This window comes from Centruroides vittatus, unplaced genomic scaffold, assembly GCF_030686945.1.
Source record: "Centruroides vittatus isolate TY-2023 unplaced genomic scaffold, ASM3068694v2 scaffold_752, whole genome shotgun sequence".
NCBI classification, from domain to species: Eukaryota; Metazoa; Arthropoda; class Arachnida; order Scorpiones; family Buthidae; genus Centruroides; species Centruroides vittatus.
Window position 1 is genome coordinate 1,487,760 of NW_027122716.1, and position 20,436 is coordinate 1,508,195.

The following is a 20,436-nucleotide window of genomic DNA, read 5'->3' on the forward strand; positions in this document are numbered from 1 at the left end:
TATGATCTTACTAACTATTTTATAAAGTGTGATCCAGTTACCAATTGAAGTTTAACCCTTTCCCTGCCGTTTGCCACGCCCCCTTATTTTGTAAAACGGCCAAGGTCAAAATAAGTAAATCAGGCAATATTATTTTAAAAATTCACCAAAAATTAAATTATTATTTGATTCATATGAAAAAAATCACATATATTTATCAATATAGTTAGTTTTAAATACGACATTTTTCAATAAAGTTTGTTTGAAAAATTTATGAGAAAAAAAAAATAATATATGATAATTGACATTCAAACTTGAAAATTTGTTACTTTTTGTCAAAATTAACATTGTCTGGTTACTTTATTCTTATTGTCACTAAGCCAGAATGACGTAGAATATTGTTCTGTACAATTTGATATTACATTTATGCACGTACGTTTATTCGTTGTGAAATTATCGCACATTATATCAAACATTTGTTTGAAATCTGAACTTTATTCTGCTTTCATCTAATATAATTAACTAATATACTTTATTCATTTCATATCAAACAAGACTATATATTTTTGTAATAAACATATGATTACCAATAGCAATAGATGTAACATTTGCTAATATTTTAGATTTAAAAAAAAATTAAAAATCAAAATTAAAAAAAAAATATATAAAATATCAGAACTGAAGGTCATAACTTAAATATTCACGATATATTAACATATTATAGCTGAATAAACTTATTATAGCATAAATCAACTTATTATAGTAATATTATTGCATGAATCTGCTAAAAATAAAATAAAAAATTATCAGAAAATGAAAAATTAAGAAAAAATAACCGATAATTAAAATTTTTTAAGTCGACAAAACACCACCTGGACAAAAATATGTAGAATGAACGATAAACAAGACGATGCCGTCAAGTGCTGACATCTGTTGTCGATAAATTTTATAAAAATCGATTGTTAACAGGGTAACGATCAATCGGTACCCTGGCCGTTTTGCTAAACGAATAGGGTAACGATAGATCGGTACCCTGGCCGGGAAAGGGTTAAGGAAAATTGGAAGTGTTGTTGATATCAAGAAATTCAAAAAGATTTGAAAAAATGATTGCTTTTGATTTTTAGCTTTTTTTAAAAAAGTTTTTTTTTCTTAAAAAAAATGCTTCTTAACCACTTCGAAACAATTCATAATTTTTTCATTTCTTTTAGAATGGATTTCTGATGATCATAAAATATACTAAACTATCAAAATTTCAAATGTTAAAAAGGAGTTGATATAATGCATTGTTGATTTTAATGTTCCGTTTTGTTCATACTTGAAGATAGACCAGTTGTCCTGAAAAATGTTTAAAACACATTAAGAAAGTGGACTCCTTAATATTGTCTGTCATATGTTTTTTCCTCTGAATTTTAGTTTTTAAAAGTTTTCATTATGCAATATTTTTAATGTAAAATAAAATTTATTATACAACAACATACCTTCAGTGACATGATTATCCTTCTTCCCCTAACTTATTTTATTAATCATGCCACTTTTTTCCAAATATAATTCTATGGTTGGCAAAGAATGCCTGTATTTTAAATTGTTTTATACTTAGTTACATATTATTTTATATTAAAACTTTTTGATTTAGAAAAAGTTGTTTGTGAATTTAAAATATTAATATAAATAATCCATCTGTAATATGAAAATATTTCTCTCTAAATTTTTTACAGATGAAAATGAAAATGAAGCAATTGTTGTAGGGCAATCTGATGCTGCAGTTGATACTTCTGTGGTTGAAGAAATCCCAGCTAAAGAGCCCCAGTTATCTGCAATGCCAAAGAAAAGTGCATTGAAAAAACGTTATGGGTTGTCCTCGACTTTGCCTTCACAAGTTCAAACAAGTACAGCTGCGAACCAAAACATTAGTGATGTTACACCTTTATCATCCCAGAATAAGATAATTAATTGGTTTGTTTAATTTAATGACTTTTTAAAACTAATTTAATGACTTTAAAACAAAAACTTTTATTTTATTATAAATAAGAGAAGTTTATATGAAGATCAAAAGATTTAAAGTTTGCAAACTAATGTTTTTCTTGACTAAATTTTTAATACAGATAGATAAAATTTATATTGAAAGATAATTTTATTATAAAACACATGTAGTCTACAGGGTGATTCAAAAGTCACAGAAATTTTTAAAAATTAATAACTCACAAACTATTTACAGTAAGATGATGCAGTTTTCACAGAAATGCTTAGAAAGAAGTGGGATATTTTTTGTGTAATAAAAATTTTAGTACCAAAATAGTTACATTTCTTGCCATAGATGGCACTTGATAAGACTACATAATTTCTGTAGTTGTTACTAGAGCTTACACTAAGAATATTTTTATTATTTTATTATTACTTTAACAAATTACAAATGCTTTCAGTTTCCTACAGTGCCATCTATGGCAAGAAATGTAGGTTAATGTGAGCCTAGGTATACAAAATGGAGACCGTTGACAATAACCTAAACATGCCTATATTTAAACTTTTTTAAAACTAAAACATTTTTAAAATGTAAATTTGCTACTTACTTTTTCCCTGTTTTTGGTTACTTTTCCTACTCTTGGACCAGAAACGAAAAATAAAGTCATCATACTACCTATAAATTCAATCGATGCATGGACGAAGTGAATTACAAGATTCTATACATCAGTGGTTCAAACAAAATTTGCCTGTATTGTACATAAATTTTACTTCTCTTAAGAACTGCAGTCTTACGATTCACATCTCTCTCCTTTTCATCTACAATAGGCAGCGTCTCCATCGAGGATGGCACCTGCGATCCACGGCCACCTAGCCTTCCATGTGTCATTCACGTTGTCTTTCGGGTCGGAAATCACTATTACATATCCTTGGTTATGACAAATTTAACACATTTAACACATTTAACACACCTTTACACACTTTAAACGTACATTTGAACCACATATAAACCTCTTTACAAAATTTTTACCTCACTTATACAATGTTAACACACCTTTAATACACTTTTATGACATTTAACACGCATTAAACACATCAAGGGCATGTTTAACATGTTAATTACCATTGACAAACTTTCCTCCTCGATAACTTTAGGCTTAGAGTAAATTGTACAAACTTTAAAAAAACAGACACTTTTAAAAAAATTAACAACGTGCATAATCTGTCTACATCGTAACCAAAACTCAAAATTCACATTATTCCTCATGTTTCCTGAACCGAATTTTTTGATGGATATTTGCATACGAAGACATCATTACTATCAGCGCCAGCTACATTTCTTTCTAAAAACACTTGCCATCGAGGTTACCGGAAGCGCCTCCATTTTGTATACCTAGGCTCACATTAACTGAAATGTAACTATTTTGGTACTAAAATTTTTATTACACAAAAATATTCCACTTCTTTTTAAGCATTTCTGTGAAAACTGCATCATCTTACTGTAAATAGTTTGTGAGTTATTAATTTTTTAAAATTTCTGTGACTTTTGAATCACCCTATATATATTACTAGCAGGTAGGCCTGGCGTTGCTCAGGCAAAAGTAATGATAGCGAAGATTAAGATTATTACATTATAGTCAAACTTATCTGTTTTCACAGAATGCAAGAATTGGGTTTTCCTGTTTCCAGACTAATTAGAGAATTTTTAGATGGGTCTAAAAATATGTTTGATTTCCCGCAAAAACGAAAAAAACTGCATCTGCGTCTTGCACGTCGATTTCTATTAACACTTCGATTGTTGATGGAAGTGTTAAGCCTTAATCCTGTCTCTTTCCCCCATGGGGAGGAATTTCAAAAATCCTTTCTTAATGTGTATTCTCGTGACGTACCCTAACTGTGTACCAAATTTCAACTTCCAACTCCTAACTGTTTGGGCTCTGCACTGATTATCATCATCATCAACTTGTCTCAATTATATATATAGATTCTGCTTTTTACAACCTTGCACTACTAAGAAGGGAACTAGTCCTTATGCTCCTAACATAAAAACTATTTGTTTATCTCCTTGACAACCACCTCATTATCATTGAATGCTTTTTTTCCCTCCATTGCATGTATTATACAACAGAGTGAAGGAAGTCTGATATAATGCTCTGTAGTGGATGAGAAATAATGATCTACTTCATTTCAGATATGGTTCTATCATCTTGAAGCTTATTTGAGGCCAAATACTGTTGTGTTGAGAGAAAATTTTCCAAATCTATGTCAGGATGCATGCATAATATTCATGTTTTTTTTTAACTTTGAGCAACATATGCATTGGAATTGAATGTGAATACTATATAGCAGGGGTGGCCAACAAGTCGATCGCGATCGACCGGTCGATCGCCAAGCCAATTTTGGTCGATCGGTAGCGATGTCTTGACTTAATGTATTATATTTGTAACCGAACGCAACTGTATGCATGCAGTTATGACTCGACTCATAAGCAGTGAGTGCACTTCGTACTGAAACAGTGTATAAACATAGTATGTATTTCACACTTCCCCCTCCCCACTTAGACTATGCCTATGACAACAAGTCGATCGCGACACATTTTTACGATAAAAAGTAGATCTTATGTGCACAAAAGTTGGCCACCCCTGCTATATAGGAATATTATTGTTCAATTTATGCTTTATAGTTGTCTTTTGAAATTTCAGATATCTATTTTTTTGTAGTTTATTCCTTCCAAGGGTATGTTACAATGATCATATATTCTGTAATTCTTGGCATTTGCTTGCTGAACACTCATCTGTCACTTTATCATGGAATGTACACTACATCCTGTATCTTTCAGGTTGTATCAATGTTTTTATTCACTTTTTACTAATATAATCATTTTTCAAGATTAATGAAACTTTTATAGGCATGTTCTCCACTATTAATAATTACAATTCACTGTGTCTCCCTCTCTGATGTATTCATTCATCACAATGTACAGTACAGTGCAAACATCTTATGAATTATGCTGAAATTTTGCAGCATAGCAAAGACATGCTATGAATTAATCATTAAATGAATTCTATACTCTGACTGTGCTTAAAAGATTAAAAAAAAATTAGTTATTCAGTAAGTCTTAATACAGTATGTGGGGTAGAATAAAAAATAAGCAAGAATGTCCAAATATCTCAGAAACTGCAAAGAATTTGGGGCAACACTTCATGCTAAGTATGTAAACAAGTCAGCATGCATAAAGGTTGGTATCAGTTCAGGCTTTCAGATTGTCAAAAAGATTGTCTGTTTTTTGTAATGGAACAATGAATTAACATAGTCTTGCTACAAATGAGAAAAGTTGTAGTGAGACACTGACAATGCTAGTGCATGGCAACAAAACTATGCCACAAGCCAGAGTTTACAAGTAGTTCAAGAAGTTTAAAGATAAGAATCTGTGAAAGATAACCCTATCCATACAGACCTGCCACAGCACAAAACAAACAAACTGATCAGATTTGAGAGGAAATTAGATGCAAACAATTCATGATCTGTCCAAAAATAAACATTTTCCATAGTTGGTCCATAAGATTCTTCATTGATCTCAGATTATATTGTTTACTAGCGTTCTACAAGAGTTCTAATAGATGAACAGGGCTATTGAGAGCTTGGGGAGTAGAGCAGGCTTCTTTGCCTCTTTGTGAGCCCTTTAACTAGCTTTTTATTATCTTTTTAACTAAATGAAATATGTTGCCTTTTATTTAATACAGAAAAATTCAATCTTAAAGATTTCATTTTCTGTTAGCAAAATATAACCAGACAATCTGCAAAAATACAGTATGGACATTGGCAGAAGTGTGTTGCAGTAGACAGACATTACTTTGAAGGAAATATATATATTCAATTCTTACTAGGCTTATATAATAATAAAACTGCATTTTGCTTATTTTTGACTATGTTATGAAATAAAATTTTGCTTTTCAATAAAATATTTAATTTTAAGTCCATAAATTATTTAAATAAATAAAATTTGTATTCTTGACATATGATTTTCTAAAATCTAATTTTCATCTTATCACTTCAATTTTTTTGTACAAAACAGTTTTGTGATTTTGTAACTTGTGATCATATAAGTTTTAAAATTAATATAATTTTAAGTATAACCAAATTTTATTGTCAAGTAATAATGACTTTATTTAATAGTATTTTGTGTGATCGAAAATAAATTATTAGCCATACTGAAATGATTGCAGCTTGCACCGAAATACATACCTTAGAATCTCATTTTAACAGATCATTTGGGTAGCCAGAAATCATCCTTTGTTTTGAGAACCCATTATATCATGGATTTCTCTTACATCCAGAAAAATATCCATTACTCAAAAACTTTTTAACACCCTACATATAAGAAATACCTGTGCTTGAAATTATTCAGTCTCGTAAGATCTCTGCCCTTTACTCTATAGACACATGTATGTTACAAGATCATACATTATGCTGTATGTGTATTTGACAAAGTATAGGAAGATTTATACTGATGACATGTATACACTGTCATCAGTATGAAATGTTACTGTTGAGTGAGGATGACAATATGATTAATTCCAAGTTGCAATAGTCTCAATCTGCCATATGCCTTTGCTGCAGACACCTGCATGTCTGGAAGTATCAAGCCGGAAATAGCTTCCCACCATTAATTAATGTGTTACAGGAGAGAGCTGATATACAGCTGAAACATTAGCAATATGACCATGATAAATATGCATGTATTTTGTTCTATATGCAATATATTTTTATTTTAATTCAATAGACAACTCAGAAATGCCCAAATATTAAGTGTTGAAAAACATATTTACAATAGATAGGGCTAAAAAAACATCCATTATTCCAAGTAACAGATCTGCTAAAAGGAGGTAAAATTACATTGATTTTCGTGGGACCTGAGAAAAAATCCATTATTCAGAGAGAGCCATTGTCTTGCAATCTGTTAAAATGAGATTCTACTGTATATACACTGGTGGACAAAAGTTAAGGACAAATGCTATTTTCAACAATTACAGTTAGAAATTGAACCGCAGCAGCCTGTTGAAATATGCTTGAAATCATGATGTACTCTGTTATGTAAAACGTATGCAAATGTTTGAGTTCCACACATGTCGGTCACATGACAGCACAGATGATAGATTTCAGGCAATCTGTGCATGCAGTCAGTTTTTGTTGGATGTGAAATTTGGATGGAAGGAGTGAAGTTACAATAATAAAATTGTGGGCATGTCTTCCAGGCATCATTTAAATGATTTTACTCGTGGAAGAATAATCAGAAAGCTGGAAGAAGGGCAGAAAATAACAGATGTTGCATGTGAATTTAACATCACACACAGTATTGTTTCTAGAGTATGGGCAGCATTTTAAACTAGCAGAATGTGCAGCAGGCGCAATGGGGGAGGTTGTGACACCCCAAGAAGATCAGTAAGTTGTTCTTTCAGTGAAAAGGAACTGATGCAGCACAGCTGGTGAACTGGCAAGTCATTTACAGGCAACCACAGGAACTAAGATATCCCATAAAACTGTTGCAGACGTTTGCAAAAGAAAGGACTACATGCCAGATCTGTTGTGTGTATCCCACTCTCGAGAGTTCACCGAAGCGCCCATTGCATCTGCAATGGGTCATGCGTCTGCATCGCAATTGGATGCATGACCCAGCCCAGGTAACTGGTAGCCCAGTTGTCATTGCGATGCAATGACGATTGAGGACTACATGTTCTTTTCGGATGAGAGTAGATTTAGTCTATTGTCTAATTCTAGACTACAACTGATATGGCACAAGGTTAGCAGTGCTTATCGTTTCAAAAATATTTGCTATCTGACATGCAGTATCATGGTGTAGGCAGGCATCATAGTCAATGGCTGTACGAACCTGTATGTGCTGACCGAGGAACCATGACTGGCCAATGGTAAATTGACGAAGTTGTCCCACATGTTTGATTTTTCCGAGGTGCTGTCAGTAAAAACTTTTGTTTTATGGATGATAACATGCCTTGTCATCACATACAAGCTGTAGAGGAGTGTCTTGACAGCGAGGATATTCATCACATAGTCTGGCCAGCCCGTTCTTCTGACTTGAATTCAATTGAAAATGTATGGGATGCCTTGGGGAGATGTATTACTGGTTGACAATATCCACCGACAAACAAGGAGACCCTCATTCGTACAGTGAAAAAGGAATGGGACAACTTGCCTCAACAGCTCCTGGATTATGTTGTTCTGAGTATGCTGCGTCATGTACAAAGTTGCATCGCACTTCATGGTGGCCATATCCCTTACTGACATGATGCTCAGAATTGTTTGTATTAAGTATTGTGCATTTTTTTTGTACAACCATGTCTTCGGACAACATGCACCTTTTACAAAAACACCCTCTTTTGACATCCTGCGTACTTCCTTTGAACATAATTATTATATTAAATTATGTTGAACATGCTGTCAATACTATTGTTTTCTTGGTCTATAACCACATCTAGTTTTTCATATACATGTCCATTTCTTCTTCATCCTTAAGTTTGTCCACCAGCGTAGCTACGTGTTACAAGTTATAAAATGACATGACTATTTTGTTTAAAAAAGAAAGTTAAGAAATAAAATATGGCTTTAGTGTAGCAAGTCATGTATTGAAAAAACAAATTACAATGCAGTTTCTAAATATGTTATACTGTAAACCATCTTTAAATGTTGAGTTTCTCAAAAAAAAAAAAAAATCTTGGGTTGATGATGATAAATTTTTAAATTTTATATAATGTATTAATTTTCCACTTGTGTACTTTTTGGATGTGTCTCATGCTACCATTTTTAAAATCTGAATATGCATATAATAATGCTGTTCATTGTAATATTAACAGTTTTTGTTTCATTCAGTACTGTAATGACATTTAAGTATAGTACTGATTTGAAATTTTAATTGAATTGGATTAAAAAAAAAAGATTTTATAAAAATTGTAGTAAAATAATTTGACTTAAAAAAATTCTTGATTATGTTGATAAAAAAAAAGAAGACGTGTTACATTAAGTTTTTAAATTTAAGTTACCATATTTTCCGGTGTTTAAGACAACTGGGTGTATAAGGCGACTCCCGACTTTTACAGTTAAAATATAGAGTTTGGGATACTTGTCCTATAAGACGACACTCGGCTTTCGAGAAGATAACTTTATAACTTTTCCTGGGTTAAAAAGTTGTCTTATACACCGGAAAATACGGTAATTTAACATATAGACTTCTCTTATTTTTCTTACATTTAGCATAATTAATCTTCTTAAATTCTTTATTATTTAAAAATTTAAAATATTTTTAAATAGCTCAGTTTTTTGGATAAATTTCATCTAGAAACTAATTGATGTGAATTTATATTATTATGAATCTTGAATTACAAATAAATTCTGAAATTTGATTAAATTGAGATAGAATAATATAATGAATTAATAAAATACAATTTTAATGACTGTTATTTTAAAGATAATATGTATAGTTACTATCAGAAAAATAATTTTGACTATGATATAATTCTGTCGAGAATTCACTCCATTGTTTAACTACCCGACTGATTACAAAACACATTTCTCCATTATTATCCTAATTATCATCAGTGCATGCACAAAATAACAATAATCTCTTTCAAATTGAAAAGGTTTTTTTTTGAATATTAATTATTTTCTTTGGTAAAAATACTTTAAGATATTAGTACACTGAGTACTTTGAATTTAATTTCATAGAATTGAAAGGTGAATATTTTTTCATAGTGTTTTTCTAATATATTAGTCTATTCATTATTAATTCTCAATTCATTCCATTAAAGAATTTGTGTTTGTTTCTCTGATAATGTTTGAAATCATTCTCAGAATAGTTTGTCATGTTCTGGAGACAATTTTACTTATTTTCCTATGAGTGGAATCTTAATTTTCTGCTTTAACCAGGTTTAAGTTACATTCTTCGTATCCAAAAATCTCGTGTTTGTGTTGGACAGGTTTCCAGCTTATAGTAAAACTTAATATTGAAAAAATTTTTCAGAATCGAGCAATTTTTCTATTTAGGCAGGTTTCCATTTAACTCAGATTCTATATTAGGCATATTTTACTGTAATATGAAATATTTGATTCAAAACTGAAGACCAATTAACTAATGCAAAAAATATAAGATGATCTGTATATACATAAGATAAAAGTGCAATGTGCCATTAACTTTTATCAAAAATTTAACAATTGCAACTATTTTTCAATTTTAAATAATTTGGTAATCTCATTTCTGAGTAAGTCAGTTAGTTCTTTTTAATTTTGATGATAATATTTAATGTAATTATATTATTAGTGAGTCTCTTGCTCTTGCTATTAAAGTTCATTTAGCGTAACAATATTGTTATGTTAAATAAAATGTATATTCATTAATCATTCGTATCATTATTACTTTTTATGATTTTTGCATAGAAAACAACTCTACTTTGAATTTTTAATAATCAAATTTTTCTTAAGAAGATTCAGATATAAAGTAATTTAAAAATAATTATCAAAAATTTTCTTTTTAATATTAATTGTTTGAAGTGAAGAGATTTACTTTAACTTGTCAACATAATTTCCCCATTTAATCATTAATATCGAAAGTACTAGAAACTATTTTAAAATATACAGAAATAAATGGATAAATGGATTAATGATTATATCTTTTTATGATTAAATATAACAATAAGAAAAAATTAAAAATTCTAATTTCTTTGCAAAATAATTACAATGTATATTTTGATTATTGAAGTTCTGCTACTTTGTTTATAAAAATAATGATCAAGAAGAGATGTTTGAAAGAAAGTTTTAAAATCTGCTAACATTTATTTATAATCTGAATATTACTTTTTTTTTTTAATGCGTGAGTAAAGAGGGGAGAATAGACAAAAATATTTATCATGTTTATTTATTATACATATTAAGTTTTATCATGAAATTAGTGATGTATCAATATAAAAGATTGTGCTTCCGTATTAATTGGCGATGTTATACAAAACCAATACCAGATATATAATTATTATTATAACAGCATCATTAGTTACTGATGAAATTGATGTAATAAGTTGATGTCTTCAAAACAAAATTGCATGGTTTAACTAAATTTTAGAAAAATGAATTGCTAAATTAATCTAGATAGAAAATTCTTTCCATACAAAACTCTTATTATTGCACTTGAAATGAAGAAATCATTAATGAATATTTGAGAAGGTAGTAATTCACAAAGATTTGCATGTTTGGTTTTTACCTATACAGGTATACCTCACCTTATGTTGGTAATTGGTTCCAGGAGAGGTGACATAAGTCAAATTTACTTGTCACTAGGCTAAGCCACAAATAACCATTTCCAGTTCTGTATTTTATTTTTAAATGCATTTTTAATAATATATGGTTAATAAGAATCTATTTTAAGCTTACAAACAAATTACTTTTTTTTGTACTATATTAAAAACTAAAATTTATCTAAATTTACAAATACATGTACAGTACTTACATACTTGTAAACGTACATGTTTACAATTTGGCGATGTTTACGGTACATTGCGGACTCTATTTGTTAATGTGGTTTGCTCTAAGACATTATAATATAAAATGATTTTATAAGATTAAATATCAAATACAGTTATTAAAATTATTTTGCGATAGTAGAAAATAAACTAATTTATGTTAAATTTACCAATAAAGACCACTAAATAAGATGACAACACAGAGTCACAGATGTTTTCATATTTTGTTCTCTAGGTTTTATGTTGTACAGTATTAACATTTACTGTAAATGTATGTATTTTAATATAATTTTATATACTTTTATTCTTATTTATTGTATAGTAACATGATTTTAGGTACTTCTAACGTTTTTCTAGTGATATTACGACTTCAATATTTGTGGTGGACAGATGTAAAGTCGAATAAAATGACTTAAACTTGATTTTTATTTTTTCATATATATATATATATATATATATATATATATATATTTTGACAAATGACGTATAATTGAGAACAACTTAACTCGAAATGACGTAACCCAAGGTATACCTGTATCTGTATCCATGGCTAGCAAATTTTTGTAAAAATTTTAGTGGTGGTTTATGACAAGTGCAGTTTTCAGAGAAGTACAATTATTACAATCTTTCATTCTAATTCTTGAATGTTTCAGTATGCAAAGTGTGTGTGAGAGTGTTTTTGTATGTATCTGTAGAAATGTATGAACTCCATAAACTGAATGCATAACTTCTTTATTCACTGAGAAAATTGAATGATGATTATATGTTGGATGTTCATGAAGTACTCCTATTCAACACTGTCTAGATAGAGGTTTAGCAGTCCAAATATGACAAATCTGATATGGTGATATTTCAGAACATTCAGATAATTCAATTAAATAAAAAATTACTACCAAAATTCTAAACAGCATTGAATAGTACTTTACAGTTATCTGGTATATTGTATTTTTTTCTATATGCTACATGTTTTTTAGAAGTGGTGTTATGCTTAACTGTTTTAGATTAATCTAATCTCTTCTTAATAATTTATAATTTGAGTCATAAGCCAAAAAACTTATTTTGCCATTTAACTAAGTAGTTATTAACTAATAAACTTGTAAAAACTTTTTTAATGATAGTTAATTTTAGGTGAGCATAATGCCATTGTTAATGTATCGTTTTAAATCAACAATATATCTAGAACATATAAAGTATTTAATTTAATGACTGATATTCATCTAGCAATATGAAAAAATTAATAACTTTCTAATAATTAAAATATTTGTTTTTTCTAAAATGAAATATTTTAAATACTAATCAGTTTCATATTTTAAAATTTTTCATTTATTAAATATGAATATTTTTATTATATAGCATGCTTTTCCAGTTTAGGTTTGTATCATTTAAGATTCTAATATGTCATTTAAATTAAAATTTTAATACAGTAGAATCCACTTAATGTAATCACTTTGGAACGTGTCTAAACTGATAACAATAACAGCCTGAAGTGCAGTATGAGATGACAATTAGAGGAAATTCTACGATTATTGTGACATTAAAAGAACTTAAAACAATTAAAAACTGTGCGCCTTGATTTAATGATTTATTAATTACAACTGTTATTATATGTTGTTGGTGGAAAATGATAGCATGTTATCACTCACATATTGTGGCCAATAGCATGAAAAGACAGCTTTTTAAAATGCCCAAAGATTGATGATGAATTCTGATTACAATTTAAGTGAAGTTTTTATAGTGCATTTAACTTATGTTTTGGGACCTGCTAATTTTGATGATGATAAATGTCTAATAACAATATTCGTGATTACAATAAGTAGTCTATTGTATATTAAATTATGCAAATTATTAAATCTTGTTACTATTATAATCTTAATAGTTCATAATCATAATTTATTGTGTGATACAGTTACTTTTAATTTTAGTTAAATAAAAATTATGAATATATAATGATTTAAGTGCTGCTGTTATATTACGTACTGTACATTGTATAAAACAATATTTTACTCTTTTTATTAGAAATTTTTTTCTTTAATGAAATGAACAATTCATAAAATTTGTTGGCTTTTATGGATTATTTATTTATAGATTAAAGTTAAACAAACATAATTTATATTTTCATCTGAAGATTATGAGATGGAGAAATGCAAAGTGTTCCTTAATTTAGTAATTAATGAATTTTTATCCTGCTAACAGATTAGATAAAGGCTTATATTTATGTACAATTTAGAAATGATTCTATTCTTATATTGGATGTACTGTACACAAATATTCTAATGGCATAGTTTCTATACATTTATAAATATATAAATTTAGTCGAATAAAAAAAATAATTCCGTAAAATCTTGTAATCAGATATTTAGAGTAAAAATAAAAGTTTGGCTTGTCTTTTTTTGGCAGCTTACTTTTCTGATCAAGATTATTCTTCTAATAAAGTAATAGAACAGAAGAGTCAGTAAATTATCTTAAAAATTGTCTACAATAAGTACTACTAAAAACTTAAAGAATTAACTGCTTTACAACATTTTAAATGGTTAAAAGGAAATGCTGAACATGCAGCTTCATGTTTAGGTAAAATAACTTCAAAAATGTTTCTAATTAAAATGTTTTAAATATGCAGCGTTAGCAGTGTTTAGAGTTGCTTCTTCTATATGAAATAAATCTCCAAAGAAAATTGCTCTAAGTAGTTGAAACTGCAAATAAAATTTACATATAAAAATGTAGCATTAATTTTAATTAGTAATCCAACTGTTATTTGACTTTAAGACATTAATTTGAACATGAATTTTATTATTAATTACTAAAAATAAAAATTATTAAATAGAAAATTGCTAAAGTTCTAAACTTAAATTGGAGTTACTTGATTTTTTTTTTTTTTTTATAATTTAGATCACTAAATTTATCAATGTATATTTCAGTATAAATAGTTTATAATTTCATTTTATTTCATCTGATACATGTTTAATTCAAATGTTAATAATTCATTTTGTGAGCTTTTATGAGACTACATAGCTTTATACAAATATATTTAAATAAAATTTATATATATATATTTTTTCTTTTGTAGTAAATTACAATCTCCTGTTATAACTGTCACATCAAACCATAAATACAACTCAGAAAATAAAGAAAACCGTCCTGTACCATTTATAAATAATCATTTGGGAGATAATTATGATAATTCTGGAGGAGATAGTGATTCAGATATTGATAATCCAATTCTATGGAGGGATTATTATGGGAATGATGAACAATGTAAGTTAATATATGAGTTAAAATATTAATTACTGTTTTTTCCTAGATTCTAAGATATACTCTTTGTTTTTATTCATATTTACTTGTTTGAAATAGAAGGATCTTAAAATTGATGACATGTTATTTTCACTGTCCAAAATAAATGCAAGTCATTGCACATAGATCACTTAGTGTATTATGTACCAACGGTAGTCATTTTCATTTTTTACTACTCGACAGTCACAGCAATGTTAATGAATGAGCATTGCTGGTAAAAGTGCTTAATTTAAAACTGCTCAGCATTTAAAATGCATTTAAGGTGGTATTATGATGCAGCATTAAAAGAAAAGTTGTGTATGCAAACGTATAGAAATAGTGGCCACTGTTTTTCTAACTTATTATTACTTAACTAATAATAATTTAGAAAAACATTGGCAGCTCTATTTCTACAGCTTTTAAATTAATAAAATTTATTAAGTTTAAAAATTTTTTATTCCATATAAAAAAAACATCTTAAATTCAATTTCAAACTTGTATATTTTAATTGACAATGTCTTAGAATCAAGGAAATGTAATAATAATAATAACAAAAAAAAAGATAAAATAATTACTGCTGAATTAATAAAATTATATTTTTGAACTAATCAGTATACTGCAAAAAGTTGTTAAACTATTTCTATCTACCTGGAAAATACTTGCACATTATATTACTATTACTTAGTACCAGATGTAAGTAATATGTGAAAGTAAATAGACTGGATTTCTGATGAAATTTTTGTATACATATTCCAAAACCATCTTAATATCACTCTTTTCTAGAATGAAAAGTTTTAATACTATTAGTTTTTGATGAAAAAATATCTGCAAATTTCATATTTAAAATGTTTTTACAAGTAGAATAATAATTGAGTACAAGTATTTTGTAGGTCTTTACTAATTAAATAGATTAATTGTATTGTATTGTATTGATGACAAGAAATCTGTTAGAAGAATGCCACTTTGTTGAAAGATTTTTAATAAAAACTCAATTAAATTTGAGATTGTTATATCAATTATAATTTTAAAAAAATTGCTACAAGAAAGATCAGAATTAATTAAAATTTTTGTCTTTAATAACAGGCTTTATAATGGAAGGTAATGCCTTACCTAACATTACAGTGTTTAAGCTTGGATTAATAATTGATTTAGGCATTCCACTACATAACTGAAATTGATGCTGTGCTTTAATCAGACTTGAAATAATGGTCTTCTGAAAGCAGTGATCTACAAAAATTCACAAGATTTTGATCAATTATACAGGTATACCTCGTCTTACGTCTGTAATTGGTTCCGGGAGAGGCGACGTAAGTCAAATTTACTTGTGTAGTTATGACGTAAGTCGAAACTACGACTTACGTCATAACTAAACGCCAATAATGAGCACTTAAAGACCGCTAAATAAGACGACAACACAGAAACACAGATGTTTTCATGTTTTGTTCTCTAGGATTTATGATGATTATATTAACATTTACTGTAAATGTACATATTTTAATATGATTTTATGTGCTTTCAACACTTTTCTAGTGATATTACGACTTCAGTGTTTGTGGCGGATGGATTTTAAGTCGAATAAACTGACTTAAACTTGATTTTTATTTTTCCATATACTTTTTTGACAAACGACGTATAATCGGGAACAATATAACTCAAGGTATACCTGTATATATTCTGTCACTCTGTAGGAAAGTGTGTAAATGCTTGCTGAATTAACAATTGCAAGATTGAAGTTGTATCAAATAAATGCCAATCAATATAGGAAATAACAGATACAGCACTAAAGTTCTTGTTAACTCTGTAACTAGCTTGAGTCTTAGAAATAGTAAGATCTATTAAATATAGTGTAGAATCTATTCTGTGCTGTTCTGGTTCTAACCTAATAACAACTGGAAAATCTGTATAATTCATTTTGGTAATGTTAAATTTAGCAGTTTATTTACTTTGTTATAATGGCACCAAGTTTTGTGATTTTCACTGATTTATTTATTTAATTATTGAAAATATTAACTATCAAATTACATGATTATAATTTCAGAAAAATAATGATTTTATTTTGATAGGTCGTTTGGTTGCTAAACTAGCTAGGAAAGATTCATTAGCAATGAAATTATCTCAAAGACCCGATCTTCAAGAATTAATTGATAAAAATATAATTCATATTCAGAGTGAAAAAGAAAGACAAGAAAGTAGAGAAGCTGTGGAAAACAAATTAATCAGGTATTCAATTAGTTTTTATAAGTTTTCCAAAAATACTATTTTTTAAGAAAGTTTTGTTATTTAATAAGTAAGTAGTTATTCTAGAAAGCATATGTCCAATATATCCAATAACTTTGTTTTTAATGTTGTCATAATGTATTATTAATGCTTAAACTAATGGCCTACACAAAAATCCAATTTAATCAATTTTAATTTTTTAGCTAATTTTTTCATTATTCCTATTATAAACTGATCACTGAATTATGACCATCTGCCTAATACTTTGTAAGTCCTTTTTTTGCCCTCAGTAGAGCAGTTAGCAAACACACATTGATTTAGCAAGATGTTGGACACATTTGAAAATGAGTCAAACCAAGTTGTATGTAATACAGCCTGCAATGCAAGTATGCAGGTGATATGTAAATCCAGACACCTGATAATCTTTCCATACGTCTAAGTGGAATTGATATCAGGTTTAGAGACCAATTGATATACTGGTAATCAGATGCCAGATTTTTAGGCAAAATGGCTTTCGCTTACCCATAGCCCCATGCCCAAGTCTGAGACAAATCTTGTATAACGATAGGGACGGGACACTCTTTCCACCCTGGAAAAATCTGGTGTCTACTCCATTCCCCTGCAAAACCCAATATTGGGACTATACACTGGGATTATACAAGGTCCATAGGAAAGTCCCTTTAACCAGAAAATTCTTGCGGGCGGAGAGAGCTACAGCTATGCAAGTGATGTAACGGTATAGTAAAGTGACTATGCCCGACCTAATGCAAACGACATCAGTGCCCCTAGTGGCGAAATTTGGAAGATAAGCAGTGCAAAACGAAAACAGATAGAGCAAACTTCCCAATCAGAAAGTTTTAGAGCATCAGTTAATTAGTACAAAACGATGTGGTTCACACGGATAAGATAAATTGTCGCCTGTATACCCAAAAATGTCCAAAAGCAATGCACGCCATTTTGTGTGACGTTTGAAAGGATTAGCCATAGGTATGAAGAAATATGCACAATTTATTGCATAAAATTCATACTTATGTCAATACAGTTTGATAACATCGTACAAAAAACAATTGAAAGGCAAACTGTCACACAGTGATAACAAGTTAATGTTGAGTATGTTCAAAAACTTGTTATCACTGTGTGACAGTTTGCTTTTCCATTGTTTTTTGTGCGATGTTATCAAACTGTATTGACATAAGTATGAATTTTATGCAATAAATTGTGCGTATTTCTTCATACCTATGGCTATTCCTTTCAAACGTCACACAAAATGGCGTGCATTGCTTTCGGACATTTTTGGGTATACAGGCGACAATTTATCTTATCCGTGTGAACCACATGTAGTTTTGTACTAATTAATTGATGCTCTAAAACTTTCTAATTGGGAAGTTTGCTCTATCTGTTTTCGTTTTGCACTAGGTTGGGCATAGTCACTTTACTATACCGTTACCTCACTTGCATACCTGTAGCTCTCTCTGTTCGCAAGAATTTTCTGGTTAAAGGAACTTTCCTGTGCACCCTGTATAAGTGCAACTGCCAGAATGCTGGCCGTTTTGCATGTCTGAACACCAACGTTCGGTTGCTCTAGGCAATTGCAATACCGAACTTTCCAAATTGGTGGTACAGCATCACCACACAGCACTTTGGAATCAGGTGGTGATATTCAGGCACTGTGAGGAGAGGCGCTTGCTGTTTATTTGGGAGGCCATCTTCACTGAGCTGCTCTCCCTGTGCAACTCTCCTACCCTCGAATTACCTGAAGTTTGGACTAATTTATACAAATTATTGAAAAATCAACATTAAATTTACTTTCGTTTCCCGTGCCTCCATTGTAGAGTAAGACACATGCGCATCAAATTTTAAAAAATGTATCTTAATATATGTTACATATATTTTACGTGTTTTCAAATTATGTTACATATTTTTATATTTATATTTTAACGTAACATGCACTTATAGTGCTCTTCCAATTGATTTTTACCTTTATATATGTTAAGGCGCATGCGCGTCAGTTTTACAAGTTTACAAAAAATGTTTATTTTTGTTCTTAAAACGTTATGTTCCAAAACTGTTAATGTTGTTAAGGTTTTTAAAATTCTAAATATTTTGTTCAAATTCTCTGTTATTCTAACTGCCTGAGGACGACATGCGTAAATTATGTCAAAAGCACTTGCAGAAATAAAATTTCGTTTAACGCCTCCGTATCTGAAGTTTGTAATTGTGTTTATATATTGTAGAAATTTATTTTTCAGTAAAACAATTGTTCTGAAGTAGAATTACCCTATAGACCACTATAATATCACCATGAACTCAGTTATTCGGTTAACAATTCGGTATTTTTTTTTTCTGTGGACCCTCAGTAATGTTACATGGACCCCGGTTGAGAACCACTGCTCTAAGCAAACATTTTCTGCTCTGTTTAAGGCTCGCTTCAGGCTTACATTGAAAGAAAAAATGAGAGCAAGCTGTGAGAATTCTATGTTCCAAATTCAGTAGAACTTAGTAAAATAACCAATGCTGTCTTTTGTCATTAAAATAGAATTTAGGAAATAACAGAAAATTAGCATCACATTGGCATCTTTAACCTTCAGACAATGTGGAATATTTAAAAAAAAAATACTGTTTGACTAATCATTTGACCAAAAAAGAACAAACACATTTAAATTTGCAAGTATTTAAATTTGAACATAAATATAAATGAAGGATATTGATGTTATAATGATTTAAAAAGAAAAGCAGATAAAAGAATAATAAAAATAACCAAAGCAATATGATATCAAAAGCATTTGCTAAAATGCTGATTCCATTAGGATTAAAGTGCTGTTGTCAAGAGTTTTAACACAAATACAATATTGTTTATTTTATATATATTTTTATTTATTATTACTTTAAAAATACTATGAAAATTCTCATAGTAAAATTTAAGTAAATTCTAATATCAGATAATTAAAATTATTATATTAATGAATTAATGAAGAGTTAGTCAGATGAAAAGCATTTTAATTCCTGTTTAAAATGAAAAGTTATTTTCATTTTAAACAGGAATTAAAATGCTTTTTATCTGAAGCAAATATATTATATTATATCAATTTTAAAAACTTAACTAGTATAATGTGGGAAGATTTCTCTAGTAGTGACAGTAAGATCCAGATTGCAATATTTAGTCAGAAAATAATAATAATGCAGGTACTAAAAATATTCTCTGTTAAGACAAGATTTAAATAATGCACTAGTTATTTCAGGTGTTTGACATTGAGCCAGAGTTTTTGATATAAGAATAGGGTCACATACATTCTGACATAATAGAAAAAATATGTCTGATATAAATTTAGTATATTGAATACGTATATATACACGAGACTTGGATTTGTCTGTGGAATAAAATTATCTACTTTAAAATTATCAAATGATTGTATGTAATTGATATGTATATATTACTTCTTCATACATACTGTTTTTAATCAGTAAATTTTTGATTGTAAAGATTTTGAATTTA

The 20,436-nt window shown here is 29.0% G+C and overlaps 1 protein-coding gene across 4 annotated transcripts in view; it reads left to right on the forward strand.

Moving 5' to 3' along the window:
• The window catches only part of LOC136989648 (phosphatase and actin regulator 1-like), a 92,270-nt gene that overhangs the window by 61,113 nt on the left and 10,721 nt on the right, over window positions 1–20,436 (forward strand). For 3 of the 4 annotated variants that reach the window (XM_067287870.1, XM_067287866.1, XM_067287869.1), the window contains 4 exons: window positions 1,695–1,932; window positions 12,813–12,830; window positions 14,524–14,711; window positions 16,790–16,946. In XM_067287870.1, coding sequence (XP_067143971.1) covers window positions 1,695–1,932; window positions 12,813–12,830; window positions 14,524–14,711; window positions 16,790–16,946 — 601 coding nt within the window. The remainder of the gene's footprint in view (window positions 1–1,694; window positions 1,933–12,812; window positions 12,831–14,523; window positions 14,712–16,789; window positions 16,947–20,436) is intronic. The other variant, XM_067287867.1, reaches the window with a different exon arrangement.